General features: G+C 39.0%; 1 protein-coding gene across 1 annotated transcript in view; it reads right to left on the bottom strand.

The window, feature by feature from the left end:
* Positions 1-10,530: 10,530 nt before the first annotated feature.
* Positions 10,531-14,088, bottom strand: part of TRPA1 (transient receptor potential cation channel subfamily A member 1) — a 55,539-nt gene continuing 51,981 nt past the window's right edge. The window contains exons 26-27 of the mRNA XM_055298663.2: positions 12,102-12,199; positions 10,531-11,440 (exon numbers count right to left, since the gene is read on the bottom strand). Coding sequence (XP_055154638.1) covers positions 11,230-11,440; positions 12,102-12,199 — 309 coding nt within the window. The 3' untranslated portion in view covers positions 10,531-11,229. The remainder of the gene's footprint in view (positions 11,441-12,101; positions 12,200-14,088) is intronic.

Genomic DNA, 14,088 nt, shown 5'->3' with positions numbered 1-14,088 from the left:
CTGTCACCATGACAGGCTATGTTTTAAATTTTTGTAGATATGGGGTCTCACTATATTGCCCGGACTGGTCTCGAACTCCAGGACTCAAGCAATCTTCCCACCGTGGTCTCCCAAAGTGTTGGGATCATAGACATCAGCCACTTCCCCTGGCCTTAGACAGTTTTGGTTCCTTCGGAATTAAAGATCTGCATCTGCAAGGCGTATGGATCTCCACTGATATACAGGGGATTTGTCATTACTGAGTTGACTTGTAGACAGAAAAACAAACTGCCTTTGTTGAGCCGTTTGATTTTTCCTCATATTTTTCCCTTTTGTGAAAGACCTTAACTGAGGATCCCTGCTTTGCCTCTGGAATATGCCTGCAGTAATGTTTGTTGAGAAATTTGAGTTTGGGAGTAACTGTTCCTGTAGAAGAGCTGGTTGTTATTCTAATAGATTCCTGAGCCTTGGTATTGCTTCAAATTAGATTGTTCCAAGTTTAGAAGGTGCAGGTGAAGTTTTCCTTTCAGGTTTTGCTGGTACTGACACAAGCACAGACATGCTGCCCACGAGCGATAATCTCCATCTTCTTCATCCTCTTCTCTGTGAATTTTTAAAACAACCTAAATTACCTCTAATAACTGTCTCTTCTGAGAGTTTTCTCCCTCAATACTTATTTTTTTCAGACTTGGTTCTGGAGAGCAGATTATATCTTATTTAAGCTGTTAAGTATTTCTGATTTACATAAAAGTATAGTGTTCCTCCCTTCTCTGTGGGGGGATACGTTGCAAGACTCCCAGTGGATGTCCAAAACCATGAATAGCACCGAACCCTATATATACGGGTGTATATATATATATATATATATATATATATATATATATGAATATGTATATATATATGAATATGTATATATGAATATGTATATATGAATATGTATATATGAATATGTATATATGAATATGTATATATATGAATATGTATATATACACACATATATATGTATATACATTATATACATGTACATACATATTTATACATATACACTATGTTTTCTCACATACATACATACATACATACTTATAATAAAGTTTAGTTTACAAATCAGGCACAAAAAATAACTAATAATAAAATAGGGCAATTATATAACAATATACTAAATTTATGTGACTGTAGTCTCTTACTGTCAAAATATCTTATTGTGCTGTACTCACCTATTTTCTGATCCTGGTAGACCGCTGATAACTGAAACTTTAGAAAGAGAAACCAGGGATAAGGGAGGACTCTACCGCACCACTTTATACACCTGTTTTGTGCATCTATTTATTGGCAGCCTGTATTATCTGAAACAATTGAAATGGAAACTTTTTAAATAAGTGCCACCATCTGCCTTTGGACTTGAGAGATTAAATCTCAATAGAAAGAGGAGCAGAAGTACAGGGTAATGTCGCTGTAGGTTTTCCTGAGATGAGAGATCCTGCACACAAGGGAGGTCTCAATGAGGTCTTCTGGTTCCCGCTCAATATCAATTACACCCCTAGAGGGCGCTGTTTCCCTCAGCGGTTTCCTTGTTGATGTTTGCAGCTCAGGATCATGCCTCCTTTTGCCTCCCAGCTGGACAACTTTCGTAGGGTGTCTGGAGCTGGAAATGGCAAGGGGTAGCCCACATCTTCCTGTCTTCTGTCGTCTCCTATCACTTCACTAAAACTAACAAGCAAAATCAGGGCCAAATGACAAGACGACTTGCTTCAGATTCTAGGAATCAGCCCAGTTCAGTTCACTCTGTGGCTTCATGATGGGTTAAACTTCATGATGGGTTAAACTTCATGATGGGTTAAACAACTTCACTCAACTATACCTTCAACGATTGTGCCCTAAGTCTGAAGTCTATGACTCAGGCTTCCTGACTTCGGTGTCTGCTCACTTGTTTTTATTATGTTTGTGGTGTCCCATGTCTCTTAACCTTAAAATGCACTTACCTATGAATGTTACATTGCAGGTACCCACTCAGTAACCTCTGAAGTATAAAGTCAATGAAGAAAGGATGCTCTTTTGTCTGATTCTTATTTAAGCGATAGTATAGCTTTGTATTAAGAACACAAAATCTAGAAGCAAATTGCCTGTGTTTACATCTCAGCAATGTGACCTCGAACAAACTACTCAGCCTAGAAGTGTCATGATTTGTTTTACAAAACAAGGATGATAATTTTCATAGCACCTACCACATAGGTTTTGAGAATCAAGTGAGTTAGTACATAGTGCTTGGAACAGTGCCTGATACACAGTAAACTTCATAAGCCTTTTCTTCCTGCTATTATTTAATGTGCTCACATCAAAATGTCCAAAATGGTTAAAAAATATTCATTGATGATGATTTACTCTGACTAGCAAGGAGTTGGTGCTCCGTCAATGTTTAATGAATTGAGTCTAAAGCAAAAATAAAGATGACAAAAGTGGTGAAATATTTTAATCAAAATTTTCTCTAAATGTAAGGTTTTTATTTTACTACACACATTCCAGGATTTGTTTGGCTAAGGGGATTCAGAAGTACCTGGGAGCTTCAATTTATATCAGGCTGCTAATTAATTAACTTCCAAAGAAATTCCATGGGTAATTGGTATGATATGAAAATCCTAGTGTGCTTTGTAACCCCCTTTATCTCAGGTAAATCAGTTTTCTTGAACACTTTGCAATAGCATTTACTGAGTTAGGTACGCTGTATGCGTGTGGTTGTCCAATTCTACCAACACCATAAAGAATATATTCTATCACCACCATTTTAGAGAGGAGGACGTATGCCCACAGTCATTCAACCAATAGGAATTAGGGTCAGTATGAAGGCACAAGTTGCTTCTTGCAAAGCACAAACCTTTCAATTGCCCATGCTAATCACAGTTAACAATCATTAAAACAACAGCCGGGATTGAAGCAGTGGGAAGAAAAAGGCAGGAAAGTGGTGTTTAATGCTTCTTCCACCACTTAGAGGCAAGTCATTCAACTTCTCTAGGACATAGTATCAACAGAAAAAGGACACTAAACCACTTTTCTGAGGCATACTGAGCTAGTTTTCTTGCAGTCTCTTTCAGGTCTATGGTATTTATTATTTTCACTGATTTCTCTTATTTGCGTATTTGTATTTGTTGAGCATCTGTCATGTGCAAGGCACAGTGCTAGAAGCTCCACAAGATGAAAAAAAAATGAAATAGGATGTAATTCTTTGCCTCCTTTGAGACTACTGGTGATAATGACCCATAAAGCTCGGGGAGTCTACCCTCTAGTTGGGGGAGGACGTGGCAAGTCACAGTCACCATAATAGGCTGCAGTAGCAGAGGAGAAGTGCAGTCTGTGCCAGCTCAGAGGAAGCAGGAAGCATAATGAGTGGGGAGCATTAGGAAGAGACTTCAGGATGGAGATGCCATTTAAACTGAGCTTTAAGAGTTAAAGAGGGGACATTCTGGCTGGAAGAGAATAGAGTTGAATGTAGGGAGATGGGAAAACATAGTGTCTTCATGAAACAATGGTCTTCCAATTTGGATGAAACGAAGAATGCTGGAAGATAAAGCTAATTTAGATTGAGAAGGCAGGTTAAGAATATTAGTTTGCTTAGTGGTTCTCCCAGCATGCAGCTGGAGATCTGAGAACGGGCAGACTGCCTCCTAAAGTGGGACCCTGACCCCCGAGCAGCCTAACTGGGAGGCACCTCCCAGTAGGGACAGACTGACACCTCACTCGGCCGGTTACTCCTCTGAGACAAAACTTCCAGAGGAACGATCAGACAGCTGAATTTGCAGTTCATGAAAATCCGCTGTTCTGCAGCCACCACTGCTGACACCCAGCCAGACAGGGTCTGGAGTGGACCTCTAGCAAACTCCAACAGACCTGCAGCTGAGGGTCCTGTCTGTTAGAAAGAAAACTAACAAACAGAAAGGACACCCACACCAAAATCCCATCTGTACATCACCATAATCAAAGACCAAAAGTAGAAAAAACTACAAAGATGGGGAGAAAACAGAGCAGAAAAACTGGAAACTCTAAAAAGCAGAGCACCTCTCCTCCTCCAAAGGAACGCAGTTCCTCACCAGCAACGGAACAAAGCTGGACGGAGAATGACTTTGACGAGTTGAGAGAAGAAGGCTTCAGACGATCAAACTACTCTGAGCAACAGGAGGAAATTCAAACCAATGGCAAAGAAGTTAAAAACTTGTTGAAAAAAAATTAGACTAATGTTTAACTAAAATAACCAATGCAGAGAAGTGCTTAAAGGAGATGATGGAGCTGAAAGCCAAGTTTCGAGAACTACGTGAAGACTGCAGAAGCCTCAGTAGCCAACGCGATCAACTGGAAGAAAGGATATCAGTGATGGAAGATGAAATGAATGAAATGAAGCAAGAGGGGAAGTTTAGAGAAAAAAGAATAAAAAGAAACGAACAAAGCCTCCAAGAAATATGGGACTATGAGAAAAGACCAAACCTAGGTCTGATTGGTGTACCTGAAAGTGACGGGGAGAATGGAACCAAGTTGGAAAACACTCTGCAGGATATTATCCAGGAGAACTTCCCCAATCTAGCAAGGCAGGCCAACATTCAGATTCAGGAAATACAGAGAACGCCACAAAGATACTCCTCGAGAAGAGCAACTCCAAGACACATAATTGTCAGATTCACCAAAGCTGAAATGAAGGAAAAAATGTTAAGGGCGGCCAGAGAGAAAGGTAGGCTTACCCACAAAGGGAAGCTCATCAGACTAACAGCTGATCTCTCAGCAGAAACTCTACAAGCCAGAAGAGAATGGGGGCCAATATTCAACATTCTTAAAGAAAAGAATTTTCAACCCAGAATTTCATATCCAGCCAAACTAAGCTTCATAAGTGAAGGAGAAATAAAATACTTTACACACAAGCAAATGCTGAGTGATTTTGTCACCACCAGGCCTGCCCTACAAGAGCTCCTGAAGGAAGCACTAAACATGGAAAGGAACAACCAGTACCAGCCACTGCAAAAACATGCCAAATTGTAAAGACCATTGAGGCTAGGAAGAAACTGCATCAACCAACAAGCAAAATAACCAGCTAACAGCATAATGACAGGATCAAATTCACACATAACAATATTAACTTTAATGTAAATGGGCTAAATGCTCCAATTAAAAGACACAGACTGGCAAATTGGATAAGGAGTCAAGACCCATCAGTGTGCTATATTCAGGAAACCCATCTCATGTGCAGAGACACACATAGACTCAAAATAAAGAGATGGAGGAAGATCTACCAAGCAAATGGAAAACAAAGGCAGGGGTTGCAATCCTAGTCTATGATAAAATAGACTTTAAACCAACAAAGATCAAAAGAGACAAAGAAGGCCATTACATTATGGTTAAGGGATCAATTCAACAAGAAGAGCTAACTATCGTAAATATATATGCACCCAACACAGGAGCACCCAGATTCATCAAAGCAAGTCCTGAGTGACCAACAAAGAGGCTTAGACTCCCACACAATAATAATGGGAGATTTTAACACCCCACTGTCAACATTAGACAGATCAACGAGACAGAAAGTTAACAAGGATACCCAGGAATTGAACTCAGCTCTGCACCAAGCGGACCTAGTAGACATCTACAGAACTCTCCACCCCAAATCAACAGAATATACATTCTTTTCAGCACCACACCACACCTATTCCAAAATTGACCACATAGTTGGAAGTAAAGCACTCCTCAGCAAATGTAGAAGAACGGAAATTATAACAAACTGTCTCTCAGACCACAGTGCAATCAAACTAGTACTTAGGATTAAGAAACACACTCAAAAACTCTCAACTACATGGAAACTGAACAACCTGCTCCTGAATGACTACTGGGTACATAACGAAATGTAGGCGGAAATAAAGATGTTCTTTGAAACCAACGAGAACAAAGACACAACATATCAGAATCTCTGGGACACATTCAAAGCAGTGTGTAGAGGGAAATTTATAGCACTAAATGCCCACAAGAGAAAGCAGGACAGATCTAAAATTGACACCCTAACATCACAATTAAAAGAACTAGAAAAGCAAGAGCAAACACATTCAAAAGCTAGCAGAAGGCAAGAAATAACTAAAATCAGAGCAGAACTGAAGGAAATAGAGACACAAAAAAATCTTCAAAAAAATCAATGAATCCAGGAGCTGGTTTTTTGAAAAGATCAACAAAATTGATAGATCGCTAGCAAGACTAATAAGGAAGAAAAGACAGAAGAATCAAATAGATGCCATAAAAAATGATAAAGGGGATATCACCACTGATCCCACAGAAATACAGTCTACCATCAAAGAATACTACAAACACCTCTACGCAAATAAACTAGAAAATCTAGAAGAAATGGATAAATTCCTCGACACATACACCCTCCCAAGACTAAACCAGGAAGAAGTTGAATCTCTGAATAGACCAATAACAGGCTCTGAAATTGTGGCAATAATCAATAGCTTACCAACCAAAAAGAGTCCAGGACCTGATGGATTCACAGCCGAATTCTACCAGAGGTACAAGGAGGAACTGGTACCATTCCTTCTGAAAATATTCCAATCAATAGAAAAAGAGGGAATCCTCCCTAACACATTTTATGAGGCCAGCATCATCCTGATACCAAAGCCTGGCAGAGACACAACCAAAAAAGAGAATTTCAGACCAATATCCTTCATGAACATTGATGCAAAAATCCTCAATAAAATACTGGCAAACTGAATCCAGCAGCACATCAAAAAGCTTATACACCATGATCAAGTGGGCTTCATCCCTGGGATGCAAGGCTGGTTCAACATACACAAATCAATAAATCTAATCCAGCATATAAACAGAACCAAAGACAAAAACCACATGATTATCTCAATAGATGCAGAAAAGACCTTTGACAAAATTCAACAACGCTTCATGCTAAAAACTCTCAATAAATTAGGTATTGATGGGACGTATATCAAAATAATAAGAGCTATCTATGACAAACCCACAGCCAATATCATACTGAATGGGTGAAAACTGGAAGCATTCCCTTTGAAAACTGGCACAAGACAGGGATGCCCTCTCTCACCACTCCTATTCAACATAGTGTTGGAAGTTCTGGCCAGGGCAATCAGACAGGAGAAGGAAATAAAGGGCATTCAATTAGGAAAAGAGGAAGTCAAACTGTCCCTGTTTGCAGATGACATGAATTGTATATCTAGAAAACCTCATCGTCTCAGCCAAAAATCTCCTCAAGCTGATAAGCAACTTCAGCAAAGTCTCAGGATACAAAATCAATGTACAAAAATCACAAGCATTCTTGTACACCAATAACAGACACAGAGCCAAATCATGAGTGAATTCCCATTCACAATTGCTTCAAAGAGAATAAAATACCTAGGAATCCAACTTACAAGGGATGTGAAGGACCTCTTCAAGGAGAACTACAAACCACTGCTCAATGAAATAAAAGAGGATACAAACAAATGGAATAACATTCCATGCTCATGGGTTGGAAGAATCAATATCGTGAAAATGGCCATACTGCCCAAGGTAATTTATAGATTCAATGCCATCCCCATCAAGCTACCAATGACTTTCCTCACAGAATTGGAAAAAACTACTTTAAAGTTCATATGGAACCAAAAAAGAGCCTGCATCACCAAGTCAATCCTAAGCCAAAAGAACAAAGCTGGAGGCATCACCCTACCTGACTTCAAACTATACTACAAGGCTACAGTAATCAAAACAGCATGGTACTGGTACCAAAACAGAGACATAGATCAATGGAACAGAACAGAGCCCTCAGAAATAAAGCCACATATCTACAACTATCTGATCTTTGATAAACCTGACAAAAACAAGAAATGGGGAAAGGATTCCCTATTTAATAAATGGTGCTGGGAAAACTGGCTAGCTATATGTAGAAAGCTGAAACTGGATCCCTTCCTTACAGCTTATACAAAAATTAATTCAAGATGGATTAAAGACTTACATGTTAGACCTAAAACCATAAAAACCCTAGAAGAAAACCTAGGCAATACCATTCAGGACATAGGCATGGGCAAGGACTTCATGTCTAAAACATCAAAAGCAATGGCAACAAAAGCCAAAATTGACAAATGGGATCTAATTAAACTAAAGAGCTTCTGCACAGCAAAAGAAACTACCATCAGAGTGAACAGGCAACCTACAAAATGGGAGAAAATTTTTGCAACCGACTCATCTGACAAAGGGCTAATATCCAGAATCTACAATGAACTCAAACAAATTTACAAGAAAAAAACAACCCCATCAAAAAGTGGGCAAAGGACATGAACAGACACTTCTCAAAAGAAGACATTTATGCAGCCAAAAAACACATGAAAAAATGCTCATCATCACCAGCCATCAGAGAAATGCAAATCAAAACCACAATGAGATACCATCTCACACCAGTTAGAATGGCCATCATTAAAAAGTCAGGAAACAACAGGTGCTGGAGAGGATGTGGAGAAATAGGAACACTTTTACACTGTTGGTGGGACTGTAAACTAGTTCAACCATTGTGGAAGTCAGTGTGGCAATTCCTCGGGGATCTAGAACTAGAAATACCATTTGACCCAGCCATCCCATTACTGGGTATATACCCAAAGGATTATAAATCATGCTGCTATAAAGACACATGCACACGTATGTTTATTGCAGCACTATTCACAATAGTAAAGACTTGGAACCAACCCAAATGTCCAACAATGATAGACTGGGTTAAGAAAATGTGGCACATATACACCATGGAATACTATGCAGCCATAAAAAATGATGAGTTCATGTCCTTTGTAGGGACATGGATGAAGCTGGAAACCATCATTCTCAGTACACTATCACAAGGACTAAACACCAAACACCACATGTTCTCACTCATAGGTGGGAATTGAACAATGAGAACACATGGACTCAGGAAGGGGAACATCACACTCTGGGGACTGTTGTGGGGTGGGGGGAGGGGGGAGGGACAGCATTAGGAGATATACCTAATGCTAAATGACGAGTTAATGGGTGCAGCACACCAACATGGCACATGGATACATATGTAACAAACCTGCACATTGTGCACATGTACCCTAAAACTTAAAGTATAATAATAATAAAAAGAAGATTAGTTTGCTTACGAAGAAAGAGAAAACATTTAAGCTTTTTAGCATGGATGTGAAGGCTTAGAGCTCCACTTTAGGAAGATTAACTCAACTTAGTATGTTGAGTCCTTTGGAGTCTAGGAGCTTAAGAGAATCCTGGTACCACTGATGCAAAATAGGAAGTCCAGAGGAGTTGGTTTGTTTCTTTTACCACCAAATTCAGGTTTCCATGTATTTAATTTGAAGAACTGTAGAAATGTTGGACTGGACTTTAGGAGAAGGAGCAGAAGTGAGGAAAGAGAGGAAACAAAGCCAGGTACAGACATCAGGGATGTACACATGAAGTTAGTTGGCAGGAAAGAGAAGCCAGTCGGGAAAGAGAGAAGCAGCAATCCGTGGAAACAGTGGAAAAGCAGTTCTGTGTTTGGGGTTAAAGGAGAAAGAACTGCAGAAATAAATGAAGACCATTAAATTGTAAGCTTCTTGAGAGTACAGGTTGGTGAGATTGTTGTAAGACCATCTGTTTATTTAAATATTTCCCACGACAGGCATGGTACAGCGTTTCTCACATTCTCGGCACTCAGTGAATGCTGATTGAGATGTACATTGTGCAGTGCTACACAAGGTTTGAGGAGAGGGAAGACTGAAAAGACCGTTTGTCTTTATGATCAGGAGATCTTTGGTTATTGCTCCTGTATCGTGATTTTCCAGCCTTTCTGTTTTAAGATATATAAAGAACAAAGACACTATTCATATCAAAGATTAAGGCATATACAACATTGCCTCTAGGCCATGTGTTCTGTTGGACCATGAATGTAAAAATGCTTTGTTTTGTAATAGCACATATTGTCCCTCAGCATTTTGCTGGTTTGCATGAACATCAGTATGTTTGAGAATGTGTGCAGGAAGGTGGAGGTAAGTAAGCCGTCCATCTCTAGAAAAGTCCAGTGTGGTGGGTGCACACAATGAAATCGTAAGCCACATCAAAGACCCCGTACTAGACGGAATACAGTAACACAGTTGTATCTTGTAAACATCATGTCCAGTGAAAAGGAGTAAGAAACAGAAATGAGTAAAAAAAAAAAAAAAGAAATAAGTGAGAATTATAAGAGAAATAAGAAGCAAAAACAGAAATAAAAGCTATAGCATAATAACATCGGTGTAAATAATAGACTCAAAACAACACTGTACAACATAACACAAGGACACATACGTAGCCAAAGACATATTCATTACAGTGAATGTCTCCTGGGGGTAGTGAGGGAATAAACATGCTAATCAGGATGATGGAGAAAATGAGACAAAACAAGAGAAGGACCCTGAAAAGATTAATGATGAAGCATGTGATTAATTCATGATTGGAGTAGACATCAAAAGAAAAAAGGGAATATGTGATGGAGGCATGTTTTTTCAAATCTCAAACAAAGGCTCATACAATAATCACAGGGATACTATATAGGTTTTACATTTATTATGCTCATTGGCAAAGAAAAACAAACAACATATATTATCTATAGTAAAATTCGTGCATATCATAAGGCCTATTAATTTGTACTTCAACTATATGGCTCAAAGTGACATCAGGTGTGTTGGGGACAGCAAGAAGGGTGGGGCTATTCATCACAGTAGGAACAGAAGATTACACATAGTGCCACCCACAGGTTCTTTCAACATGAAGAAGCTTTCCAAGAAGAAGCTTAGGTTAGGTAGACCTCAACCTAGTATTTAAGACTATCATCTAAGGCATTATTAATACTTGTGACTATTTTCTAGGGCATCACATATTATGCAATTAACAAGCAGGAATTCAGTACTGACATTTGCATTTTAGCTTAATAGTTACATTTATTACTTCTTTTCATTAAAAATGTGTGTTCTAGCAAATTCGTTTTCTACCCATTCAAATAATGAGATTATATCTCATCAAAGTCCAATTTGAACATATCTGCAAAGATATCCCCAATACATAGTGATTGGTAGAAAATATGAATACAGGATAAAAGATGGTTTACTTTCATATAGCATGCAGGAACCATGATTTCACATGTAGTAAAATCAATCAGATTTCTGCTTCTTCCTCACTCTTTTTAAATTGAAAGTTAGAACCAGCAAGTCATACACGCCCCATTAGAAGCCTCACTGAAGGTCTCAGAAGCTAAGGCTCAAGATGGTGTGTTTTTTCCTTGACTGCTCTCAACACAGTATTCCATCTGCTATTCCTTTGTTCCATCTGCTCTTTCTTAAACCTGTCTTGAAAAGAACAATGGCTGTCTTCATCCTCGGTCTCAGAGATGATCTCCATCTTCTGAATGATCAGTTTAATGAGCTCATGCTGTTTTTCCAGGAGAAAAGTAAGATCCTTCAGCCTAAAAGGACATACACATTTCATGAATTTATTTTCAGTTCTTCTTTTAGCCCTTCTGAATGTAGGAAGGCATAGCTTTTAACCTCGGTAGTCACAATCCTTCCAGGAAACACATATTTTTGAAGTTTAAACGACTTTTTCCCAAAGTTACACTGTTAGTTCATGGCTAGTTTATTTTTGTTCCCAGTTTATAGGTAAGAAACTATTATAGAGAAAGGTTAAGCAGATTGCCCAGGGTTACAGTTATTAAGTACCTAGTTGAATAGGGGTTTGAACTCAGGTACTAACTAACTGTAAAACCCTCAGGCTTAACCACTGCCCACCACATAGTTACTCCAGGGATCTTCAAAAGTTTTCAGAGCTTTGCTTTATGAATTCAGATGAAGAATACAGTTTATGATAGTACCTCCAAGAGAAAGGAAATCAGCATTTTAATTTTTATTCACTTACTATTGGAAGGCAAATTGATTGGTGAATAGTGGCAAATATGTTGTTGGTTCTAAAAAATGTCTCATGACTCTCAATACACCAGCTATAGCTATCAACAATGCATGACAATATATAAAATAAATAAACACCAATATAAAATATAATCTTATATTGTGCATTATTATTTATGAGTTTTAAATTTCTCAAGTACAGATAGAAGGAAAAATACATACCGGTATTTCTGCTTTAATATTTCCATTTCTAAAGATTTATCAGCATTTGGTATTTCTTGTCTTATTTCTCCATTGCAAAATAAAAAGCAGAATATATGCTGTCGGATAAAAAATAGTAGTTACTCAAATTGAATTTAATTCAGGAAATTTTTCTTAAGCATGTGCCCAAATTCAACCACCACTGGTACAAATATGCATAAGGCATAGCTATGCCCTCAAGGAACCCACAATCTGCCAGGAGAAAGAGACATGTGAAGAAAGAGCTGTGAAAGGAAGTCATACATATAATCAGAGAGAAATAAAACATGTACAGATAAAACAGAAGAGGAGTAAATTAGGGTAGGAAATTGTTTAGAATGGGGCTTAGCTGAATTGTTCTATACATTTTCATGAGAAATGCCCATCACAGAAGGTGGTATTCTATAGGAGATTCATTGTTAATTATCTAAAACTGCACTGCACATTATCCAATACAACTCAACCAATCAACAAAGTTTCACCTGGAGAAATTTCTGAAATGTTATTTTAATATATTTCATTTTAATTTAATATCCTTTAAACCATAGGTTGACCGGAGAGAGTCAAAGGCAGATGTGAAATGATCAAGAATGAGGTAATTCTAGGAGTCCAGGCCAGAGAAAATGGTGACTTGCACAGGCCACCCAGGAAGTCAAATGGACCAGACTGAGGGGAGAAGGAGAGGGAGGGGACAGATCAAGGACGACTCCTGGGTGGCTGGCTTGCACAGGCTAATGAATTGTGCTGACACTGTTGCAAGGAGGAACCAGGACTTTTTCCACTTCTTTTCCTGTAGGGGATATGTGAGGAGAGGGTGAAACGTGAAAGCATTGAAGTTTGGTTTTGAACCTGCTGAATGTGAGGCATCTTTAAAACATGCAAGTGGAGATGTCAAGTAGACAGCTGGATGTAGGGGCCGGGAACTGAAGAGTGAGCTCTAGGATTGAGAAATCAGTTGCTGAGCATTCTGTTTCGGTAGTAATTGTAACCATGGACATGTGTGAAATCAGTTGGAGAGATACTGTGGGGTTAGAATAAAGCCTAGACTGATACTCAGGGCGACTGTATTATTTTGTGACTACACAGGGGAATTTTTTTTATTATTATTATACTTTAAGTTTTAGGGTACATGTGCACAATGTGCAGGTTTGTTACATATGTATCCATGTGCCATGTTGGTGTGCTGCACCCATTAACTCGTCATTTAGCATTAGGTATATCTCCTAATGCTGTCCCTCCCCCCCCCCCCACCCCACAACAGTCCCCGGAGTGTGATGTTCCCCTTCTACACAGGGGAAATTAACCTGAAAAGAACTCAGGAAGAACAGCCGTAGAGATGAAGGGAGCCCAGGCATACTAAGGATTAGCAACCAGTTATTCTGGCTCTTCATATGGCCCTTCTTCCATTATAATGCAATGGTCTTGCTTAGTCTTTGATCACTTAATTACCTCATTTTCTATAGTGGATGCTCTGTGTGTGTGTGTGAGATATGTTTAGGCTTTGTGTCCCCACCCAAATCTCATCTTGCATTATAATCCCCATAATCCCCACGTGTCAAGGGAAAGAGAGGGTGGAGGTAATTGTATCATGGGGGCAGTTTCCCCCATGCTGTTCTCATGATAGTGAGTGAGTTCTCACGAGATCTGGTGGTTTTATAATTGTTGGGTAGTTCCTCATGCGTTCGTTCTCCTTCCTGCTGCCTGTGAAGAAGGTGCGTTGCTTCCCCTTCACCTTCCACCATGATTGCAAGTTTCCTGAGGCCTCCCCAGCCATGCAGAACTGTGAGCCAATTAAAGCTCTTTCCCTTATAAGCTACCCAGTCTTGGGCAGTTCTTTATAGCAGTGTGAAAATGGATTAATACATTGTGTGTATAGTGTGTGTGTGTGTAAATGTGTATTCTCTATTGTGTATTCTAAACACTTGGCTGTATATACTCACATATATATCTACACATAAATGTAAGTGAC

This window comes from Symphalangus syndactylus, chromosome 11, assembly GCF_028878055.3.
Source record: "Symphalangus syndactylus isolate Jambi chromosome 11, NHGRI_mSymSyn1-v2.1_pri, whole genome shotgun sequence".
NCBI classification, from domain to species: Eukaryota; Metazoa; Chordata; class Mammalia; order Primates; family Hylobatidae; genus Symphalangus; species Symphalangus syndactylus.
This window is presented reverse-complemented; position numbering and strand designations above follow the sequence as displayed.